The sequence below is a fragment of the Myxine glutinosa genome, chromosome 2, assembly GCF_964187855.1.
Source record: "Myxine glutinosa chromosome 2, kmMyxGlut1.1, whole genome shotgun sequence".
NCBI classification, from domain to species: Eukaryota; Metazoa; Chordata; class Myxini; order Myxiniformes; family Myxinidae; genus Myxine; species Myxine glutinosa.
Window position 1 is genome coordinate 103,174,041 of NC_136262.1, and position 22,377 is coordinate 103,196,417.

Consider the following 22,377-nt stretch of genomic DNA (forward strand, 5'->3'; position numbering starts at 1 on the left):
GAAATCTTTAGCGAAGGAATTACAACGTACTTAAGGTAAATCTTTCCTTAAGATTAAGAGAGTTTTATGCAACCAAGCATGGTTGCATAAAACCATGTCCTGTGTTTTATGCAGCCATGTTTATAACCAACCGTGTTTATGTTTTATATAAAACCATGTTTTATGCAACCATGTCCTGCATGTAATACAAGCACAAGGAACTATATTAGACTTACTCCTTATATATAATGCCAGTTAGCACCCAACGAAGCCAGATAGGTCTCCCCGGATGGAATGTGTATACTTTACCTAATACAACGTTTGAGTTTCCTACACAGCTAATTCAGAAAGTCAGCCCCACTTCCAGGCTTCGGTAGATTTGGGTGTGTTCTGAAAAGCATTCCCAAGGTTCATCACATGTTACCAAGTGCTGAGTTTTTGTGTCAACAAAGATGTGACATGGAAGATCAAAGATAAACTGGAAATGTGGTGTTGTGTCTCAGAACTCTGTGTACTGATGATATAAATCATGAAACAAAACAGTCATCTCCTTTTGTTTCACCATAACAGTAGCTTCTTTGAAGGTTTCAGTTCAAAGACTGCATGTGTAATGGAAAATATCCTCCTGAACTTGCCCAAAACTCATGAGAACATGCTGCTTAATGTACAAACACAAAACGACTGTCTCGGATGGTTTATATGGCAATTATATCTCATTTGGTTCGGATGCGAATACTGTTCTACAAACACAGATTCGGTTTACTGGGGGTAAAATAAATACCTCTGGAATTGAACGGGCATCCAGTTTGTCCTGGTGGTTGGCGAAGATAAGGAAGGGCAGGGTGCACAGTTGAGGATGCTGCAAGGCACAGTGCAGCTCTAAGCGTGCCTCCTCCAGGTCTTCCTCACTCGACGCACTGTCCAACACGAAGATCACACCTTGGGCTCCCTGGTAATAACGGCTCCAGTACTTACGAATACCTTCACCACCTGCAGAAAAAAATTAACACACATACAAGCCACTCATGAAGCCAAGTTTGCCCACACTGTGATCTTTCCTCTTTGTTCATCAATTTAGGAATTTATATATTTGGCTCGATTAAATGTGTAATAGTAGATAGCAGAAAAGTTTTACCCCACCGATTGGCTCCATGATTTAGCCGGTACGTATTTGACAATTTTGCTCGACTGTACCCAATTAAAAAGTAAGACAAATATGTATGAAGGGTGCGAACCCCAATTGACATTGCCAAATCACCGGAAAGGTAGGTGTGTAGAAGTGAGGACCCTGCCAGGCTTGATGTTATCAATATTGGCATTCGTGGTTGACTAGCAACCCACTGGGTGCGGGGTTATTCATAGCCTGTGGCCTTAGGGCCAGAGTTTGGGAGGCTTCCGAGAAGTCCACGTTTTAGTAAACCCTGAACCCGGTTCTGTAAAACACCATTTCGGTTTTGTCCCTTTTTTCTGCCAATGTCCGAGCTGTATCTCAGAGCTGGCTCGGACTTTCAGAATGAAATTTTGTATCACTAATGTGAATATAAAGTACGCGGGGTTGACCTAATTTTTCGCCCTTTTGATGCCTCGGCCGACAAAGTCGCCGGAGGCATTATGTTTTCCGGTTGTCCATCCGTCCGTCCGTACGGGCTAAACCTCGTTTTTCTCAGCAACCATAAGTCCGATTGAGACTAAACTTTCAGGATAAGAGTACCCATGCAGAATGTTTTTATGATAAATTGTGACGTCATAGGTCACGTGGTATGGCAGCCATCTTGGATTAAAAGCAAATAATTAAAAAATCCTCTCGGAAACCACTGAATGGAAAATTTGAAACTTGGCATATTGTCAAGTACTCCCAATGGGGAACAAAAGCATGATAATGATGACATCATAGTATACCAGCCAAAAATGTTAATTTTATTTTTTTAATCCCTTCTCTGAAACTGCTTCACCAATCGATGCAAAACCTGTCATGGCTAGTGAAAATGTGAATGAATGAATTCATTCATTGGTGAAAATGTGATACTTGAAAACAGCTGAAGGGATTTAAATCAAATTTGTTTATTTTTAGGACAGTGAACGAGGGCATCTACCCATTGTGGGACTATGCGGAGGCATATTGGTGACACATCGCATTGTTCTAGTTTTGTATGCAAAATTGTCAAGGATTGCATAAGAGCTAACACATACAGTCAAGTGAAAAAGTAAGTACACCCCATGTAAAGTTTTGACTTTTTCAACATATTTCAACATACAGCTATTTGATCTTCATTTCAACAATATTTATAGATAAAGGTGATATAATATAACAAATATCATGAAACATTTACATTTTGTAGTCCATTGTGTAATTTAAATAAACATAAATGCAAATTTCACATGTGGAAAAAGTAAGTACACCCCTACATTTATCACTACTTCAAATACCTAAAATTAGAATCAGGTGCACCAGCTCAGGTGCAAATGATTAGAACATCTCAGAGAGGATCTTGGAGGAACCTGTCTTATTTAACCCTCAGACATTTAGTTTGGTTTGCTCTTTGTTGTTGAAGTGTGCGGCATCACCATGCCTAGATCAAAAGAGCTCTCTGAGGCCTTCAGAAATAAGGTTATAGATGCCTACGAGTCTGGGAAGGGATTTAAAAAGTTCTCCAAACAATTTGAAATCAATCATTCGACTGTCTAGTCTAGAAGATCACCTACAAGTGGAGAAGATTCCAAACAACTGCCAACTTGTTCAGGCCAGGCCGCCCCAGCAAGTTCAGCCCGAGAGCAGACCGCAAGATGCTGAAAGAAGTCTCTAAGAACCCCAGAATGTCATCACGGGACCTACAGGTAGCTTTTGCCACTGTTGATGTCAAAGTGCACGAGGCTACCATTAGAAAGAGGCTGCACAAATTTGATCCACATGGCAGGTGTGCCAGGTGGAAACCTTTGCTTTCCAGAAAGAACATCAGGGCAAGAATAAAGTTTGCCAATGAACACCTCGGCAAAGACCAGCACTTCTGGAACAATGTGCTCTGGACAGATGAGTCAAAGGTAGAGCTATTTGGCCACAGTACCAGAAGACATGTTTGGTGAAAACCAAAGACAGCATTTGACCACAAGAACCTGATACCAACTGTAAAGCATGGTGGTGGAAATATTATGGTTTGGGGCAGCTTTGCTGCATCAGGGCCTGGGCAGCTCACCATCATAGAATCCACTATGAATTCTTCATTGTACCAGAGGGTGCTTGAGGATAATGTGAGGCCATCTGTCGGAAAGTTGAAGCTCAACCGAAGGTGGACCTTGCAACATGACAATGACCCTAAACATACCAGTAAATCCACCAAGGAATGGCTGAAAATAAAGAAATGGAGGGTTCTGGAATGGCCAAGTCAAAGCCTGGATCTAAATCCCATCAAGATGTTGTGGGGGGATTTGAAACGAGCTGTGCATGCAAGAAACCCCTCAAACATCCCACAGCTGAAAGAATTCTGCATGGAGGAGTGGGAAAGAATTTCTCCCAGTCGATGTCAGAGACTGGTGAACAGTTATAAGAAATGCCTACTTGAGGTTGTTTCTGCCAAAGGGGGCAATACCACCTATTGGAGCCAAGGGTGTACTTACTTTTTCCACATGCGAAATTTGCATTTATGTTTATTTAAATTATACAATGGACTACAAAATGTCAATGTTTCATGATATTTGTTATATTATATCACCTTTATCTATCAATATTGTTGAAATGAAGATCAAATAGCTGTATGTTGAAATATGTTGAAAATGCCAAAACTTTACATGGGGTGCACTTACTTTTTCACGTGACTGTAGAATGTATCATAAGGTGTGCAGGAAACGAGAGGGGGTGAGAGAGGGAAGCACAACAATAGTAGGGAACAGAGACATCAGGAGATCTGTGAAAGAGGGTTGGAGGAGAGTACATGGGATAAACAAAACGGATACTACAGGGACTTTCAGGAAAGAAAACAGGTTATTTGATGTACGTGGATTTGGGGTGGATTAACAGGGGTAGAAAATATCATGGTTTTGGATGGGGAATATATGAGACTAGCGGGGTCACCCGTGGGAATCCCACGGGCACGGATGTGTGTGACATTTCGACATATTGAGTTAGATGCTGCGCCTGCACATTCAGTTATATAAAATGGTTACTGGCAATTGATCACATCCACAAATGATGTAGTCCACACAATTTATGTACTTTACATAACGTTAATAGGAATACATGCCCGTGTAGATGGGAAATACAGTTTGTTTGAAATAAATCACAAATATCAGAAGAAAGTTTTTAAAATTTAGAACTATTCTCACTCAGAGTTAAACATCACCGTAATATTATGCGGTTGCTTCAACGTTTTCGGTGAATTATATGTCATTCCCATCTACACGGGCATGTATTCCTATTAACGTTATGTAAAGTACATAAATTGTGTGGACTACATCATTTGTGGATGTGATCAATTGCCAGTAACCATTTTATATAACTGAATGTGCAGGCGCAGCTTCTAACTCAATATGTCGAAATGTCACACACATCCATGCCCGTGGGATTCCCACCCGTGGGAATCCCACGGGCATGGATGTGTGTGACGAATTTTAAATATATGTCGACTCTTATTTTAGGCGGTGTATTTTCGTTTATCATCATGGCGCGATTTAAAAATATATCTCTGCATTTTCCTCTCCAATACCTCCTCACACTTTACACACACACCGGCCCATGTTTACATATACACACACACACACACACACATATACACCCACACACATATACACATACACACACACGTACATCGACACACATGCACACACACACACACACACACACATACAGACACATATGCAAATATGTATACACATATGTATCCACATATACACATATATGCACATTATACACATATATACACACACACACACACACACACACACACACACACACACACACACACACACACACACACACGTACAGACACATATACACACACACACAGACATATATACACATACAACAACAACATGCATTTTAAGGCCATTTTCCCTGCTAGAGCGGGGGTTAGCCTACACACACACACACACACACACACACACACACACACACACACACACACACACACACACACACACACACACACACACACACACACACACACACACACACACACACACACACACACACACACACACACACACACACACGCGCACACACACACACACACACGTACACACACACACGTACACATGTCCCACATGTATATATACCACATCCCACATGTATATACATGTTTAAAGTGTACGTGCCCTTCCCCCCTCCCCCGCCCGGCAACGCTGGGTACTTCTGCTGGTAACTAATAAAATAAAAACGAAGAAATATCTCTCGGTTTCTCTCCACCCTCCCCCCCCCCCCCCCTTCCCACGCCTCCTCCCCCCAAGCCCTCTCCCTTCCACACATCTCCCTGCTCTCAAATGTTGTGTTTGTGTGCTTCCCCTTCTCTCCCCATCTTGTTTTCCGCTCCCTCTTTTTGGGTATTTTGTTTGTCTGGTTGATTTGTTTGTGAAGTAAATGTTAGCTCTTTCACGAGCCTCGATTCAGTATACAAAAAACAAACAAACAAAAAAAAAACTCGGTGGAATTGGATGAAATTCGCTCGGTGAATTCACTCGGTGTATTCGGTTCGGCTCGGTTCACTCGGTTTAAAGAAAAAGCGATAATGTCGACATGTTGCTGTCTGTGTCATGTTGGGCGGTGTATGATACTTGTTGGCTGTTGGGCGGTGACATGGTGTATTTTAAAAAATATATCTCTGCATTTTCCTGCGTTGCTGACACCGAGTCGTTCTTCATCGACTGTGTCATTCATTTTGGAAATGGAAGTTTCCACGCAACGCATGAATTGTCACGAGTCAAGAGGAAGTGTCTCGTCATCATCAAATGACAAATATATTACATTGTGAAAATTAAAGATTTCAAATAAACATGCCACGGGCATGGATGTGTGTGACATTTCGACATATTGAGTTAGATGCTGCACCTGCACATTCAGTTATATAAAATGGTTACTGGCAATAATTGATCACATCCACAAATGATGTAATCCACACAATTTATGTACTTTACATAACGTTAATAGGAATACATACATGCCCGTGTAGATGGGAAATACAGTTTGTTTGAAAGAAATCACAAATATCAGAAGAAAGTTTTAAAAATTTAGAACTATTCTCACTCAGAGTTAAACATCACCGTAATATTATGCGGTTGCTTCAACGTTTTCGTTGAATTATATGTCATCATTGTGAGATTTTTTTGGAATTTTTTTTTTTGAAATGAGATTTTTAGGCAAAACGGCAAAAAAGCATCAGAACAGCTGTGAAACAACATCAAAACAGCAGTGAAAAAGCATCAAAACAACAGTGGAAAGCGTCAAAACAGCAGTGAAAAAGCATCAAAACAGCTGAAAAAGCATCAAAACAGCAGTGAAAAAGCATCAAAACAGCAGTGAAAAAGCATCAGAACAGCTGTGAAAAAACAGCACTGAAAAAGCATCAAAACAGCAGTGAAAAAGCATCAAAACAGCAGTAAAAAGCATCAAAACAGCAACAATAGTCCGGTGATTTTTCAATCACCGCAACTAAATGTGTCGGAGTAATTAACTATTTTCCTTCGTGACCTCCTTTTGTTGCCTGAATGGTGTCACTGCAGGACCTCCGGGTAAACAACATTACGGGTGAAGATTCCACTGCGGCCATCAATTTTTCCCTGTTGGCCATTACTGACTACCTTTACCTTGACATCCTCAAATCGTTTAGCACGCGACAATGCAACATATAATTGGCCATGGCTGAAGACGGGTTCTGGTAGGTAAATCCCAACTTTGTGTAATGTTTGACCTTGACTCTTGTTTATTGAGAAAGAGAATGCCACACGAACTGGAAATTGATGGCGTTTGAGTACGAATGGTAGTGTTGTATCGGAAGGTGCAATACTAATCCTGGGTAAAAATGTGCGTGTTCCTTTGTGACTGCCAGAAATTATTTCTCCATCTATTATGTTAGGCAACAATCTTTTAACAACCAATCTTGCACCATTGCACAGTCCCTGTTTCGGATCAAAGTTACGGAGTAACATGATGACAGCACCATCTTTGAGACGAAGTTTGTGCAATGGCATTCCAGAAGGAGTTAATTGATTTAGGAATTCCATAGGATAATTTAGTGCCTCTTCAGGGTCATCACAGACAATGGAATCAGCGCTGAAGTACGTCTTTTCTTCCCCAGGAAATGCATCCAGTATCTCATCGTTGATCACAAATGTGGATTCATTCTTTGGACACAACACGGCTCGTTGTGCCAGCGCATCATAGTTTGAATGGATTTCGTTCAAATTACCAAAAACAGCCTCTGCTAAAGACATGTTGTCTTCTACACAGATACGATCAGGCAGTCGTTGGTCAGTCAGGCAGTCGTTTTTTTTTTTTTTGGCAAGGAACGGGCACCCACGTACGGGCAATGCCCTAGTGTTTGCTGAGCACTCCAACGTCTTTGTTGCTCAGCATGCCGTGCGAGTCTGTGTTGGCGTTCATCGACGGTCTCGTTCTCGCACCTCATCGTTGTTGCAGCAGCATCCTGTGCGAGTCTGTGTTCACGTTCGTCGAGGGTCTCGTTCTCCCTCCTCATCGTTGTTGCAGCAGCATCCTGTGCGAGTCTGTGTTCACGTTCGTCGAGGGTCTCGTTCTCCCTCCTCATCGTTGTTGCAGCAGCATCCTGTGCGAGTCTGTGTTCACGTTCGTCGAGGGTCTCGTTCTCCCTCCTCATCGTTGTTGCAGCAGCATCCTGTGCGAGTCTGTGTTCACGTTCGTCGAGGGTCTCGTTCTCCCTCCTCATCGTTGTTGCAGCAGCATCCTGTGCGAGTCTGTGTTCACGTTCGTCGAGGGTCTCGTTCTCCCTCCTCATCGTTGTTGCAGCAGCATCCTGTGCGAGTCTGTGTTCACGTTCGTCGAGGGTCTCGTTCTCCCTCCTCATCGTTGTTGCAGCAGCATCCTGTGCGAGTCTGTGTTCACGTTCCTCAACTGTCTCGTTCTCCTGTCTCATTCGTTTTCTTGCTGCAACCTGTTCAAGTCTGCATTGACGTTCGTCGACGGACTCGTTCTCCCGTCTCATTCGTTTTCTGGCTGCATCCTGTTCAAGTCTGCATTGACGTTCGACGACGGACTCGTTCGCCCTTCTCATTCGTTTTCTTGCTGCATCCTGTTCAGGTCTGCGTTCTTCATCCATTTTGGAAATGGAAGTTTCCACGCACCGCATGAATTGTCACGATCCTCAATAGGAAGTGTCTCATAATTATCAAATGACAAATGGCAAGTAAATTACATTGTGAAAATTTAATATTTCAAATAGACCTATTTAAAGTGTATGCGCAAATAACTAATAAATAAAAAAACGAAGAAATATGTCTCGGTAATTTCCTGAACTCGGTAATTTCTCGGTAATTTTACTTCCGGCTAAAAATGTTGAATGAAATAAAAACGAAGAAATATATGTCGTTTTGTGACGACTGTCATCAAAGGTAAACGGTGAATTCACTCGGTTTATTCGGTTCGGCTCGGTTTAAAGAAAAAGCGATAATGTTGAAATGTTGATGTCTGTGTCATGTTGGGCGGTGTATGATACTTGTTGGCTGTTGGGCGGTGATATGGTGTATTTTTAAAAATATATCTCTGCGTTTTCCCGCGTTGCTGACACCGAGTCTAAAACCATGATGGTGAGTTATATTGGAGATAAAGGCGTGAGAGAGACTCAATGGCCTTGAAGTTACAGGCATTTGAGAATTCATTTCGTTCTATAAACGGCAACTTTCATCGGATTTTCTTCTCGTTTTTTTTCAACCGAGTCTAAAACTATGTTAGCGACTGTGAAAAATGAAATGATATATCGAATTTAAAATAGATATCGACACATTTCCGTCGGTGTCATGTTGGGCGGTGTATGATACACCATGACGCGATTTTAAAAAATATATCTCTGCATTTTCCCGCGTGTGTGGAATGTTTGTGGAAAATTAAAGATTTCAAATAAACCTATTTAAAGTGTATGCGCACATAACTAATAAAAAAAACGAAGAAATATCTCTCGGTAATTTCCTGAAACATATTTTACTTCCGGCTAATATGTTGAATGAAATAAAAACGAAGAAATATATGTCGGCATCATTGTTGACGTTTTTGTGACGACTATCATCAAACGAAATAGTAATATATCATAACGGAAAAGCAAAAGCGAATTTTTAATATATATCGACACATTGCCGGCGGTGTCATGTTGGGCGGTGTATGATACACCATGACGCGATTTTAAAAAATATATCTCTGCATTTTCCCGCGTGTGTGGATTGTTCTCAATTATTGCTGACACCGAGTCTAAAAGTAAAACCATCGATAAAAATGAAATCATATGGTGAGTTAGATTGGAGATAAAGGCGTGAGAGAGACTCAATGGCCTTGAAGTTACAGGCCTTTGAGAATTCATTTCGTTCTATAAACGGCAACTTTCATCGGATTTTCTTCCCGTTTTTTTTCAACCGAGTCTAAAACTATGTTAGCGACTGTGAAAAATGAAATGATTTATCGAATTTGATTTGAAATAAAACTGGGAGAGAGAGGAAGACACCACGGGCCTACAAAACAGGACTCAAAGCTATGCGAGTTAATAAAATGGTGGATATTTGTTTATAATTATATGAAGCCACTCCCAGAATGGGTGGAGCTATGGGTGGAGCTACTCTGCAAACCGAGTAAGCCACACCCCGGACAGACACCCAACAGATAGACAGACAGACAGACAGAATCATCTACGGCTATTATAATATAGATGGTGGTGAAGAGCTGTTTCAAAGACCTGTAGGGAAGAGTGAGATTGAAAAGAGTGTGGTAGTTTGTTCCAGAGGCAGGTAAAAAGAGGAATGAAAGAGTTAAGGTGAGAAGTGATTCTTGATTTTGGCAGTTTCACCCCAAGGGCTAGCAGTCCTTGAGCACCATGCAGAAATGTTGGGGGACAGAGCACAGACAGAGCAGTGGGTGCAAGGTCAGAGAGAAGTCGGTAGAAGACAGAAGGACCACTGACCTGCCTGCATTGACAGTGAATGTCCCATTGACACAGCCTCAGCGTTGGAGATAATGATTCTAAAAGCCTTGATTTCTACGGCGTGAAGCAGAGCTAGGTGTGAGGCAGGAGCACCAGCCCAGAGAGGATAGCAAAACTCTATCAAGTTGCGGATGAAAGCTTTGTATGTAGTTAAGAGCTCAGTTTTGCCAAATAAGGACCATGCATGATGGAGGATGTCCAGTCGGCAGCTTGGAGACCAGCTTGGAAATGTGGCTTTCCCAGGAAAGATCATGGCAGATAAGAAAAAACACCTTTTAGAGGCCATTTTTCCCCGCAAAGCGGGGGTTGGCCTTTTTCGGGGACCGTGGTTGTTGTTGTTTTTGGGTCCCCTTTTTGAAGCAATGTTTTACGGCCGGATGCCCTTCCTGCCGCCAACCCTGTTTGTCGCCTTTTTACGACACACAGGGAATTAATTACCAGTGAACTGGTACTCAATTCGCCGACCTCGGAAGGATGACAGGCTGAGTCAACCCCCCTGGCATTAATTCAGCGATCGACCGGGATTCAAACCCAGGATCCTTGGATCCTAAGCTGGCACCCTAGCCGCTAGCCCAACACCAGGCTCCATGGCAGATAGTGAGACCCAAAAGCTTAAAGTGACTTGAGCTTGGGATGAGTGGATACATGTTGGTCAATGTTGTCGGAGGGGGAGATGTAAATTGAGTCATCACTGTCATCACAGCTGGGAGGATTAAGTTGTAGACAGAGATCAAAAAGAAGGAATAAAAAAAAACCAATACAACCAGATTAACAAACCTGGTGGAACGTAGCCCGAAAGATCGTGGAGGTGTATATAAGCAGTTGGTTAGTATGGTAGGAGGGTCTTTTACGAAACATTTAACTGTTTTTACCATAACTCGACTAGGGTGTGTTCGATCGGAATGAAATTGCCCTCATTAGATAACATAGGCCCTAGAGAAAGCCACATTTAAGCTTAATTTACATCATACCTCTCTGGGTTAAAGGTCAAGACCTTATACCCCTCGGAGTACGAAGCCACCATTTAGGGTTTTCTCCCTTTTTTGCTGTCAAATTCTGAGCTGTATCTTCAGAGCCGGCTGCGACTTTTGGAAGAACATTTGCCTCAATAATGGGAATAAAAAGTTACATTGTTGAGATAAATTTTTTTTAATCTTGACATAATTTTTGAGGTCATGACCCAATTATAGACATTTTAACATTTTTCACCATAACTCGACTAAGGGGTGTCCGATCGGAACAAAATTGCCCCTTTAAATACCCTTGAGCAAGCCACATTTACACTTAATTTACATCATACCCCTTTGAGTTAAAGGTCAGGGTCAAATGGTTGCGGTGAGAGAGTGAATGTCCCATTGACACGGAAAGTCACGGTCTGAAAAAAAGTTATTTGTCATCGCTCAATCCTGCCAATGGGAGCGGAGGGGAAGCCGTAGCCAGAGGAACTCTTGGGGGTATGGCGGAGTGAGGACAGTGCATGCAGAGTGGAGTCAGAGATAATCCCAAAGACCACTTTGTCTTCCAAGATGTTCTTGCAACATAACAGCATACCTGCACCGAGGTTGTGTGCCTGATATTTGATTTGAGTGTTTGGCCTACTTTTTTCAGATTGTGGCCTAATTAACAAGAAACCGTTTTCTGACCATAACTTGAATAATTTTCTTCCATTCTCATGATGTTGGGTTTTATGGATAGATTGTCGATGGCGGCATATTTTCTTAATTTACACTCCATCCATAAATGTTTAAGGTCAAGGTCATATGATGGCCCAAAAAAAAAAGGCTATCATTGGATCATGGGCCAAAATTAGGTCACGGGCAATTGCCATGGGTAAGTGTCACCCGCTCGGGGAAAGCTTACCTTTGGCAATCGCTGTGTGATCACAATATCTTGTTTGTTGTATGTTCTTGTCCTGCATGCAGTTTACGTACAAAATTTCTCCATGACCATTAGAAATTGCAGCATTTGTTTTAATTGAAAACTCATCTTCCCTAACTTAACCAATCGCCTTGTTGCTCCTACTTTCCCCAAGTCAAATTCCTATTTTCATTTACTCAGTGTCACAGCATATGCCCATGCCTTAGAGCCTGAGAGCATATTCATTTGAATTAGGTGCAAAGCACGACTGTACCTTTCATAAAAGTTCAACTCTTCCCATTTCTTTGAAAAACAAAAACCGCACCCATGTCCGAAGAAAGTGGTTCAGTTTGGCATTTTTAATATGAAATAGGCAAAGCCTAGAAACGAACGAAACCCATTAGAATTACCCTTTAGAACCCAATATAATTACCCTTTAGAACCCTTTAGAATTACCCGATAGAATCTGCTAGAATTACACTTTAGAACCCTTTAGAATTAAACACAGTGGGTTACAAAGGTTCTTCTTCTTCTTCTTCTTCTTTTTTGACGGACGTATGGAAGGAAGGACATAGCCAAATATTGAAGCGGTTTCACCGCTTAAAAAAAACGCAATAATACATTGTCGAGAAATGACAGTACTTCATAAAAAGGAAGATTTACCTCCAAGTTCTTTGACATTCAAAATAGCCGTCTCAAACTGCACAGCCCTGATGTTAAATCCTGAAAAAGAAACAAAGTGAAATGCGAAAATGTGGTGGAATACAGCAAAACATTTAACCCACACAACAGCATACATTTCCATGGTCAAAAATCAGCAGAATTAGCAGTGCACTCACGCACGTCCATTCGGTTGGAAAAACAAAAAAACAAAAACAATCTTCAAAGAGAAAAAATATCCATTAAAAAAAAAAATTCAAACTGCAGTTAAAATTCTCATCTTTCACTTTTGGCAACACTTTGGAACCCTGACAGTTCTAAGGTTCACATCATGACCTTTTAACATCAGGGTTACTGTGCTTCTAGTAGTCAATGTTACGTGTACAATGTTGACAATAAGCCATCGTCTCAAGCGCCTTTGCCTCTATAACGTCACTCTATCCACTCCCAAAAGGGGGAAAAAAAGGAAACAAGACAGAGCCTCATCAGGGTATAGAGATTACTGTAGATCTAAGGTTTAAGGAGTCTGCATGTAGACAAGACACCACCTGCGTTCTCCATCAGTGCTAAATATGATGCCATCTGTATTCTATACCTGTCGTAGGGATGACGGTATCTGTGTTTTCATCAAGTAACTGGCATAGCAGCGTGCTCTTTCCCGCATTGGTAAGTCCAATGCACACAATATCATACTCCAGGCAGCTTGCAGGAGGGTCCTTGCAGCACAACACCTGGTAACACTGCAGACACACTCGTGCAAGAATATACCTGAGAAACATGATAACTGCGTGCATATACTCATATTCAAGGGTTGAAACCATTCAAACAGTCAGCTGCAGGTCAGTGGTTTGAATGCGACATATTGGATATCAGAAAACGTGTGCTGTAAGAGTACTGCATACAACTTGGACTTTTGTCCATTTCAAAGTACAGCATGAAAATGTTTGACAGATGCCACAGAAGTGTTTGCATATTTCTCAGTGAAACATTATGGTAATCGTGGAATTGCATCATATATAGTCTCATTATTTTCCGATACGTCTGGATATCTTGCATATAGCTTCCCAAATTGTGGTTCAGGAATTTTAAAAAATAGGACCGACCACTGGACCCCGAGCTTATCTGAGCCCTGGGCCAATGTTGTACACACTTCCAGTCACGTGATCGGCATGGCCTTTACAATTTAACATCAGGACCCTGTCCTAAAATTTAAACTCAAATTTTGTAGAATTCTGACTGGTGGGTCTGGAGAAAAAGATTTTTGAAGGAATTTACTAAGTCGGCTATTTTGACACACTTACGGTCAAGTGACCGGCATGACCTCTGCGATTTAACATCTCTACCCTGCATTAATGTGGTATCCCAAATTTGGAAGCATTCTGACTGGTGGGTCTGGAGAAAAACATTTTTGAAAGAATTTACTGAGTCGGCCATTTTGACACACTTCTGGTCATGTGACCAGAACGAGCTTTGCAATCCCCGTTACCAGTCAGGAGCGGAACCCTGCTGCCAAATTTCAGCCGGATCAGCCCAGTGGTTTGGCCGGAAAAGTCAAAAAAGGTGACGGGCGGACGGACAGACGGAGGGATGATGCTCAATGACGATACGTTATCTGGAATTTTAATTCCAGATAAACTAATAATGGTATCTTGTACCAAGGACATGACCATGGCAGAAGGCGTCAGTGAAAACATCCAAACGGGTGTTACATTTACGGTGATGTGGAAGAAGTACATGAAATCCAGAGTTCTGTGCTGGGATAAAAACGTTGGTAAACCACTGGATGGAGGGCATTGAAGACAATGACGATGAGAGGAAATTATCTGATTGGATAAAGTTTCCATCTGTACAATGTGGACCATGTTGTCGGGGGATGGCCAAACTATTCAGATGACCCTTGTACTGTGTCATGGACACATCATACATCGTTGTTTTTCACAAATATAATCGTTTATTGAGCAGCATCGGCCATTCCTTAAGCGTTATATTAATGTTTAACTCTCTGGAGTTTACAAGCCGATTCTATCGGTTCCACACATGCGCCGAAATGTCTACAAGCCGAATTTATCGGCTCCAACCGCATTCAAATTTACCGCGCAATTACCACCTCCTGGATTCGATGTGCATAATATATAACTAGAACGCCACTCAGTAGAGTGCATACTCCCGCCGTGGGTCAAGTTGGAGCCCTATCTTCCAATGGTAAAAAAAAAACCTTTTAAAAATGCCTGGATCCGGAATAATATCCTGAGCTTCACCAAAAACTAATCAATTCTTCCTTATCCCAAGTGCAATCATCCCACCAACTTTCATCCAAATCCGTTCAGAACTTTTCCAGCCATCTTGTTCACAAACACACGAACGGACACAATCGAATGCATTACTCCCTGGCGGGAATAACTAGAACGCCACTCAGTAGAGCGCATACTCCCGCCGTGGGTCAAGTTGGACTAGTACGATTTCACAAAAGTTTGAGGGAGTAGCGGTTACCGGACACAATTCTCTTGTACCGGCCGGTGACGTAATCAGCGGGCGGTCACTCAGATTGCATACCACGCCCCGTTGAGAGGCGTGGCTTACTGTTTGAATTTGAAATATATATTGCCGCTCGGGGTAGCCATTTTCAGTGCATTCGTGCCGAGCTCGGAATAAACAGCTCTGTGAAACTCAGCTCGTTGTCGCGTCCATATTGTTGGAGTTCGACGTGGGAGCACAGCTCCACATTGGTGACCTCTTTTAAGAACACGGCAATGAAGTCGACCGTTGCTTTGAAACTCCCTGGCTTCTGGGAATCGCACGCGGCCGTCTGGTTTGCCCAAGCGGAGTCCCAGTTCGCTCTGCGGCACATCACGGCGGACAAGACTCGCTTCCACCATGTGGTCTCCGCGCTAAACGCCGCCACCGCCTCCTGGGTCTTGAGCCTTCTACGGAGCCCGCCGACAAGTACGGCGCACTCAAACGACTACTCCTCGGTACGTTTGACCTCACTGAGGCCGAACGCGCGCGACAGCTGCTCGATCTGCCTGAGCTCGGGGAGGCTCGACCATCCGAGCGCATGGACCACATGCTCTCCCTGCTCGGCGAACACCGCCCAGATTTCCTCTTTCGCGAGCTGTTTCTCCGACAGCTACCCGGGCAGGTACGCTTAGCTTTGGCTAACTCTACAATCAAGGACCCTCGCGCCCTGGCTAAGGAAGCCGACAAATTTTTCTCAGCCGGGCGGCACTTCAGAGCGGCCGCCTGGAACCCTGGTCCGGCCGAGGCAAGGCCCTCGCCACGACCGGCGCTGCCACCGGCCGATTCAGCGCCCCTTGCGGCCGCCATGACACCCCGTCGGCCGCACCCGCCACGACCGGCGCCGCGGCCACCACCGGGGCGGACCATGTGCTACTACCACGCCAGGTTCGGGCAGAAGGCCAGAACGTGTCGCCCACCATGCACTTTCGGCGGGTCGGGAAACGACCAGGCCGGCGCTCGCTTCCTGCCATGAGCGTCGGCCATTCCGGCAGGCTTTTGTTCATTACGGACACCGCGTCCGGGCGACGTTTCCTATGTGATACGGGAGCTCAGGTGAGCGTTATACCCGCCCGCCTTGGGGCAGGACAAGCAGGCCGCGCTTTGCGGCCCCGCCTTGGTCGCCGCAAACGGCTCCTCTATCCGCACCTTCGGTTCACGCAGCGTCGCACTCTGCTTCGGAGGCCAGCGTTTCGAGTGGGATTTCGTCACGGCGAACGTGCCCATGGCTTTGTTGGGTGTGGATTTACTTTGCGCCCATGGACTTTTGGTTGACGTAAAACGTCATCGGCTCGTCAACGCAGAGACCTTCAGCTCTCTCGCTTGTTCGTTGAGCGGCTGCGCACCAACCAAGCCAGCCTGCGCGCTCCCGGCCGCGAACGACTTCACCCACCTCCTCGCTGAGTTCCCCGCCCTCACGCGGCCGACGTTTTCGGCCGTCGCCGTCAAACACGGCGTCGAACACCACATCCCAACCACTGGTCCACCGGTCTACGCCAGGGCTCGTCGCCTCGACCCTGCCAAACTCGCCATGGCAAAGGTGGATTTCGACGCGCTGGAGCGGTTGGGCATTGTGCGGCGCTCGAACAGCGCGTGGGCCTCGCCCCTGCACATCGTACCCAAACCGGGTGGCGGATGGCGACCGTGCGGCGATTATCGCCGCCTCAACGACGCCACCACCCCCGACCGGAACCCGATACCGCATATCCAGGACTTTTCCGCCCGTTTGGCGGGGCGGGTGATCTTCTCCAAGGTCGACCTTATTCGGGGCTACCACCAGGTACCTGTCCGGCCGGCCGACGTTCCGAAGACGGCTGTAATTACACCCTCTGGCCTCTGAGTTCCTCCGAATGCCATTCGGCCTTAAGAACGCGGCCCAGGCCTTCCAGCGGCTGATGGAGAGTGTGCTGCGTGATCTCACCTTTCTGTTCGTCGACCTGGATGACATTCTCATCGCCAGCACTTACCGGGCGGAGCACCTCCTTCACCTGCGCACGCTTTTTGAGCACCTCAGCCGGCACGGCCTCATCATCAACCCGGAGAAATGCCAGTTTGGCGTGGCTGCCATCGACTTCCTGGGACACCGCATCACGAAGCGCGGGGCCATTCCGCTGCCGACCAAGGTGGAGGCCGTTAAAAGTTTCCCGTGCCCCCGCTCCGTCAAGGCCCTGCAGGAGTTTTTGGGTATGGTGAACTTCTACCACCGGTTCGTGCCTCGCGCCGCCCAACTCATGCGCCCCCTGTATGAGGCCCTCAGGGGTAAGCCGGCCAAGCACGACATCACCTGGACCGAGGAGATGGCCGAGGCGTTCACGGGCGCTCAGCTGGCCCTCGCCAATGCAACCATGCTGGCGTACCCGGCGCTCGACGCACCCATCGCCCTTACCACGGACGCTTCCGACTACGCGGTGGGCGCCGTGCACGAGCAGTGGGTTAACGGGGCTTGGCAACCGCTGGCCTTCTTCAGCCGGCAGCTCCACCCTAACGAGCGCAAATACAGCACGTTCGACCACGAGCTCCTCGGCCTTTACCTGGCGGTTCGCCACTTCCGCCACCTTTTAGAGGGCCGCCCATTCACGGCGTTTGTGGACCACAAACCCCTGGTCTTCGCCATGGCCAAGGTCTCAGAGCCGTGGTCAGCTCGTCAGCAGCGTCACCTCTCCGCCATGTCCGAATTCACGACGGACATCCGGCACGTCGCGGGCAAGGACAATGCTGTGGCCGATTGCCTCTCCCGGTTCCCGGTCCGTCGCGGGCGCCGTCCACCTCGGCGTGGACTATGCCCACATGGCGGCCGACCAGATCTCCGACCCCGCGGTGCACACCCTCCGGACAGCGGACACGGGCCTGCGGTTGTCCGACGTCCCCTTCAAGGACACAGGCACAGTTCTCCTGTGCGACGTTTCCCTGGGCCAACCTCGTCCCATTGTGCCCGCTGGATGGCAACGGCTCGTTTTTGACGCCATCCACAGCCTTTCCCACCCGGGCCGGAAAGCGTCGCAGAAGCTCGTGGCAGCGAAATTCGTCTGGCACGGGCTCCGGAAGGACGTCCGCGACTGGGCCAACGCCTGTGTCGCCTGCCAGCGTGCGAAGGTCCACCGGCACACCCATGCCCCGTTGGCACCATTCGACGTGCCCGCGCGGCGTTTCGACCACGTCAATGTGGACCTGGTGGGACCCCTTCCCCCCTCGCGGGGCTTCACCCCTTCTCCTCACGATGGTGGCCAGGACCACCAGGTGGCCGGAGGCCGTCCCGCTGACGTCAACGACGTCCGCCGACGTGGCGCAGGCCTTCATCGGCACCTGGGTCACCTGTTTCGGCGCCCCCTTGGACATCTCCTCTGACAGAGGCCCACAGTTCACCTCTGAGCTTTGGGGCACGGTCGCTCAGGCCTTGGGGGTCAAACTTCACCACACCACGGCCTACCACCCCCAGGCCATCGGCTTGTGCGAGAGGTTCCACCGCTCAATGAAGGCCACTCTCAGGGCCAGCTTCCAGGACGACAGTTGGGCTGACAGGCTCCCGTGGGTGCTATTGGGCCTCCGGACGGCCCCTAAAGAAGACCTCCAGGCTTCTACCACCGAGCTGGTCTACGGCCAACCACTGCGCGTGCCGGGGGAGTTCATCCCCGACGCCACCGGCCCCTGGTCCGCGGCTCGCCAACGCTCGGTCCTCTAGGAGGCCGCCAGGAGATTTGCCCCGGTGCCCACGTCTCATCATGGCTGTCCTCAACCCCATGTCCCCCCAGCGCTTCACACAGCGGAGTACGTTTTTGTGCGCAACGACGCGCACCGGGGACCGCTCCGGCCGCCGTACGATGGGCCTTTTCAGGTCTTGAGGAGGGGCGACAAGTCGTTCGTCGTCGACATTGGCGGCAAACCGGACCATATCTCCGTGGACCGCCTCAAGCCGGCCCATTTGGACCTCGACCAACCTCCACGGTTGGCCCTTCCTCCACGGCGGGGCCGTCCCCCGTCGACCAAGCCCCCCGCCCGACCATCCGCCGCCAAGCCGCCTCCCACCCCCACACGAATCGCCAGGGGTCGTTTCGGCCGGGTCATTAAGGCCCCCCACAAACTGACTCTCCCTGTACAAGTGAATTCTGGGGGGGCGCATGTAGCGGTTACCGGACACAATTCTCTTGTACCGGCCGGTGACGTAATCAGCGGGCGGTCACTCGGATTGCATAACACGCCCCGTTGAGAGGCGTGGCTTACTGTTTGAATTTGAAATATATTGTTACTGATCGCAGATTAAGATGTTATTTACCGAGCGGTGGTATTGCCGCGACCGTTACAGGATCCCTGACTCACCCGATTCACCCAGAACTTTGGCCGTATCGCACCACAGCTGCCCAATCTGGGAAAAGACTGAAACGACGAAATGCAAGAGGAAAAGGAATAAAACGAATAGACGGACAGAAGAGTAATTGGATTTATTATTTACACAAGCAAAAAGGAGCAATCAAGGTTTATTTACAACACATAAGACGCAGGTGACACAGTGCAAATTTTAGCTTACCTACAGACTTAATTAAATACCCAGGGACAGAACAAACAAAACAAACTCACGTACACAAGAAGGGTGGAAAGGCAGGAGGTGGATGGCTGGAGGGAGAGGAAAGGTCCAAGGGGGTCCTGCAGCTCAACCGGCGCGTTTAGCAGCCGCCGTTCCTTTACGGTCCTGCTCCAAACCGCCGTTCAGGCCCCCTTTGGCTGTTGGGTGTTCTTGCTGCGGCGGCCTCCGCTGCGTTCCCAGGACTTGTCTGACTCGTTGGTCCACACCCTCAACTCTTTCTTGGTCCCTCACTCTTTACCACCGACTCCTCACCGCAACCAACGCAACCACTTGACCACCACCTCTACTGACTGACTCTTCACCACTCTCCACTTGACGACCGACTCTCAACCAACTCAGACCAACTCACCACTCACTTCCGTTCGCGCCTTTTATAGCGCCTCCAGCGATTACGCCGCCGGCGTTTTGGACACGCCCATCGGGGTGCTCACCTCGGCCCTGGTTGGTCGCGCGACCCTCGGGCTCCCCCCTCGATGACGACGGGCGGGTACGCCCCTCCTCCCCTCCATGACGAGGTGGAGACACGCCTTTCTTCTCCGACCCTGCCTCGTGGTCAATGGCGGTTATTGGAGGGGAGGTGATTGGGAATCGAGGGCTCAGCAATGATGAGAGGGGATGTAATTGGCAATCGAGGGTTGGCAATCACGAGAGGGGATGTAAAAGGGAATGGAGATTTTGGGGATGGGAAGGAAAGGGAGATTTTGGGGATGGGAAGGAAAGGAAGATTTTGGGGATGGGAAGGAAAGGGAGATTTTGGGGATGGGAAGGAAAGGGGATCTATTCTCTTTCACTGGTGCAATGGAGTACTTCAATTAATGGGAGACACAGCCTTACCCTAAAACACAGAATAAGAGATAACTATCAACAGGGGTATTCTATTATTTGGCTGATGTGTATGCTTGTGGACTAATTATGGGATGCCCTTTCACCTTTACACAGCTCCGGAGGTAGGGGGGCGCAGAATAAACAATAATAATAATAGTACAGCACAGAATCAAAAAATATACAGTCCTCATCTCCGCAACACTGCACCCTCCTCCTCTTAGGCACGTCCCGGGCCTACAACTTTTACTTTTAGTGTGACACGTAGGTGTAGTTCCCTCTACTTTTAACCTGACCCTGAGTGCGACATAAATAAATGTGTCCCGCTGCTCCATTGCACCCTGCCTAACAGACTTACGCCCACAGTTAACCGAATTGCGGAATGGTCTTCAAACTACACACTGACGGTGGGAAGCATTATTTACACTTGACGCTACTTTTATTTACAAAACTAACCCAGGACCTGTAATTGTTCTTTCTGGGGGGGAGACAGTCTGCTCTGCATCGACGCACCATTAAAGCACCCAAAAACGCACCAATACACACCCAAGCACCAATCGGTGCAGTCACCATAGTTCATCAGTGTTCCATAAAAATAAAAACAACCCCTAACCCTGCAGGTGATCTCTTGCTCTTCGGCTCCCTCTGCTGGTTATTATTATTTTCCTGGTGTTGTCATCTTCCCTTGCTGGCGGCCTATTTGCAATAAAAGAATGCACCTAACGTGTCCGTTTTTATTTTATTTATGGCCCACAGGGGCCGACTACGTGTGGTTCACCTGTGGGGCATCGGTGCCCTGTGGCCAAGGTCCGCCAGCAAGATTTCGGGCCCTCATGGCCGGTTCCAGCAGAGGGGCCATGCCCCAACCCATGGGGTCCATAGGTGGTGCTCGGCCACAGACATGTGGTCCATAATGTGGTACATCGATGCAGACAGCTGGTTCTGGGAATTTTGGGCGCACAATGGCCGACCCACGCACGCTCCCCGCGGCACCCAGTGGTGCACAGGTCATGTGGGAGACAAAAGGGGAAAGACAATTGAGCGAGGGGTAAGGTCACAAGGGTACACATCAATAAGGCAATGCAAGGCGAAATGCGTACGGAGGGCGAAGTGAGAAAGCTCGTCCCTACCGTACGTCACCCCCCTGTCACCTACCCTACCCTTGCCCTTACCCCATATGTACAAAAATCTACACATTTACAAATTCGTCACTACTGTCACGTCTTCCCCATATTTCCCCTATACCAAATTCGTCTCCACAATCCCTCTACTTCAAAATTTGCCATCACCAAATTCATCATCAATCCTCATAAGGAGGCAGAGATGGAACATCAAAGCACAATGTCACACCCACGTCATGATGCGTCTCACATTCCAAAACATTTGCATCAAAAATAATTAAACATGGCATGGTGCGGAGTACCTGTCACCTCAGGTGAGTGGATGCAGATGGTGCGAGGAGACTTCATCCTAATTATCCTCTAAATGACTTTAACACACTTTACACTACCCGGGGTCTTTCCCTGCCAATCCATTGGCCAACTTATACTATGGGTTCTAAAAACCAATTCCCATTGACCAAACTGTGGTGCTTCTCAATTTGGGGTCTCACTCCCCCGATTCATCTCCCGGTGCCTCGCACAATTTCTGGGCTGCGACGTGTAGCTCTCCCAGCAGGTCTACCCACCTGCACACCTCCACCACTGCAGTTGCCACCCGAGCTTACCTAGCTCCTCACCCTAACCTAACTAACTGGGGCAGGCCCTCTCCTGGCTCTGTCACCCCCTGGTGCCCTCTGGCACTGGGCTACCCGGGTCCGTCCTC

General features: G+C 47.2%; 1 protein-coding gene across 2 annotated transcripts in view; it reads right to left on the reverse strand.

Moving 5' to 3' along the window:
* Positions 1-22,377, reverse strand: part of ARL15 (ARF like GTPase 15) — a 96,953-nt gene that overhangs the window by 58,621 nt on the left and 15,955 nt on the right. For both annotated transcript variants that reach the window (XM_068107618.2, XM_068107619.2), the window contains exons 2-4: positions 13,234-13,378; positions 12,642-12,701; positions 761-969 (exon numbers count right to left, since the gene is read on the reverse strand). In XM_068107618.2, coding sequence (XP_067963719.2) covers positions 761-969; positions 12,642-12,701; positions 13,234-13,378 — 414 coding nt within the window. The remainder of the gene's footprint in view (positions 1-760; positions 970-12,641; positions 12,702-13,233; positions 13,379-22,377) is intronic.